We start from the raw sequence: 2353 nt of genomic DNA, 5'->3' as shown, positions 1-2353 counted from the left end.
AAAGGAAATCATCACTAGGAAGTGCCTAAAAACTCAGTTTGAAGTAACTCTGGGGATATTGAACCTGAAGATACATATGTTCAGAAAATATATGATCCTTGTCATCAAGTATTTTTGAATGTCTGTCCTCCAGATGAAGTAATACTGCTGTTCTCCTTGAACCCAGAGGAATACTGAGAAATTACACAAAGGCAGGTTTCACCTTTTATTTGGGGGAAATTTTCTTAATATCTGGAAAAAATCATGAAAACATTACTAAGGATTATGAAGTCAATTTTAAAAAGACTGAAGAACTTAGGTAATATTTTTATCGGTGTTTCTGATCAAAAGCCAAGAACTTCAGAAAAGAAGTACATATTTTGGAAGTGACCAGTGGGTTAAGAAGACAATTCTGAAAATGATTTGGGTTTGGGATTTCTAAACTATGGTTTGAATGACTGGCTTCTCATCTAGCGTGATGGAGTGTACCTTTTAAGGGCTGACAAAAATTAAATTGCCTTACAAATTAATCAAAGACCTTTAAACTAAAAATTATATGTTGGAAGGGAAAAAAATGTCCTATGTGTGTCTCCAGCAAGTGGGTAGGTATCATTGAGAGTAGCTACAATGTTGGAAGAAGAATACTGGTAGAGATGCCTAGAAATTTGTACAAGGCAAAAGCCAAGAAAGGACCCAGGAATTAAACCCATGACCTTAGATGTCCATACCAAATGCATGAAGTTTTTGAGTAAGAAGAAAAATTGAACCAGACATTCTAAAGGAATTTGGCCTCAGGTATTATTGAGATTTGAAGGAATGAGACCTAGCCCTAAAATATGGCTACATTTTATCTAGGCACTTGTGCAAAGAAACATTTGGGATCAAACATTAGAGAAAGAAACAGGAGTGATATCATTAAGAGTACATTATAGGTCACCAAGGCAGAAAGAAGAAATAGATGAGATATTCAGGAAATATCACAATCCTGAAACAGAAATGTGATGTAATAGTGATGAGAAATTTAATTACCAAAATAACTTATTATATTTCTTTATCTGCCAAAGATAGAGTAATTAATCATTCTTCAACTTACTCTAATTTTAATTTCATCTTTTAAAATTTGATGAAGGCAGAAATGGAGGAGGGAGGGCTTTTATTCTGCCCTTGATTCTCATCCACAAGGAGTCACTGTTTGATGAGTGGAAATAACTCCTCACTCTCTCATTTCCCCCTTATCTAATCTGTTCCCCAAAACTGTCAATTTTACCTTCTCTTCTCTCCTTTGATACTGCCATCACCTTGATACAAGCCCTCATCATCTCAAACAGCCTGCTGATGGGTCTCCATGCCACAGGTCTCTCCAGCCCACCTTCTGCACTGCTATCAAAATGATCTGCCTAAAGTATACATCTGACCATCCCCCTCCACTCAATGAACTCCAATGGCTCCCTATCATGACTAGGAACAAATATATAATCCATGTGATGGCTCAAAGCTCTTCATAACCTTCTCCCACTCAGCTTTCCAGGCATCTTACTCCTCTATCCAGTGAGAGTGCCCTCCTTGTACAAGATACTGCATCTCCAGACTCCAAGCATTTTCTCTGAATATCTTCCATGCCTCAAATTCTCTCATTCCTCATCTCTACCTCCTGGTCTCCTTAGTTTTCTTCAGGTTCTAGCTAAAATCCCACCTTCTACAGGAAGCTTTTCTCAATCCCCCTTATTGTTAGTATCTTCCCTCTATTGATTATCTCTGACTTACAGTGTACAGAGTTGTTTGAATATTGTCTTCACCATTAGTCTGTGAGTTCCTTGAGAATAATAGTCACAAGACCAGTTTTTGACTTAATGTTTGTTGACTGACTGACTGGAAATGTAATAAGTCTATGTCTATGGGCCCCATTTAAGATGAGAGTCATACTAAATGATATCCTTGGTGACTCTTAAGACCCATTCAAACTCCAAAATCCTATAATTCCTTAACTGACTTGAGTTTCTCTTGGCCACAGCACTTCTCTGGATTCCGTGAAAAGTCTTCTGTACACCAGTGGCCACTGGAAGGATTTTGCGCATTTAGAGCTACAAGGAGCCTGGGATCTCTTCTCCAACTTCAATACCTACCATCAGGGGGTGACTCTCATTGCCAGGTACTGGATTGAAAAATTATACAAGTGGGGCAGGGGAGAGGAGAGGGGAATTGGATTATTCAATTTAACAAGGTAGAATTCAAGGTTTGGGCTAGATCAGTGATTCCCAAAGTGGGCACCACCGCCCCCTGGTGGGTGCTGCAACGATCCAGGTAGGAGGTGATGGCCACAGGTACATTTATCTTTCCTATTAATTGCTATTAAAATTTTTAAAAATTAATTTCC

The 2353-nt window shown here is 38.5% G+C and overlaps 1 protein-coding gene across 1 annotated transcript in view; it reads left to right on the top strand.

Moving 5' to 3' along the window:
- Positions 1–2353, top strand: part of LOC123255754 (maestro heat-like repeat family member 5) — a 113071-nt gene that overhangs the window by 68642 nt on the left and 42076 nt on the right. The window contains exon 21 of the mRNA XM_044684495.1: positions 1991–2128. Within this exon, the coding sequence (XP_044540430.1) occupies positions 1991–2128 (138 nt within the window). The remainder of the gene's footprint in view (positions 1–1990; positions 2129–2353) is intronic.

The sequence above is a fragment of the Gracilinanus agilis genome, chromosome 1 (assembly GCF_016433145.1).
Source record: "Gracilinanus agilis isolate LMUSP501 chromosome 1, AgileGrace, whole genome shotgun sequence".
Taxonomy (NCBI): Eukaryota; Metazoa; Chordata; class Mammalia; order Didelphimorphia; family Didelphidae; genus Gracilinanus; species Gracilinanus agilis.
The sequence above is the reverse complement of the archived record's forward strand: the minus strand, read 5'-3'. Positions and strand labels throughout refer to the sequence as shown.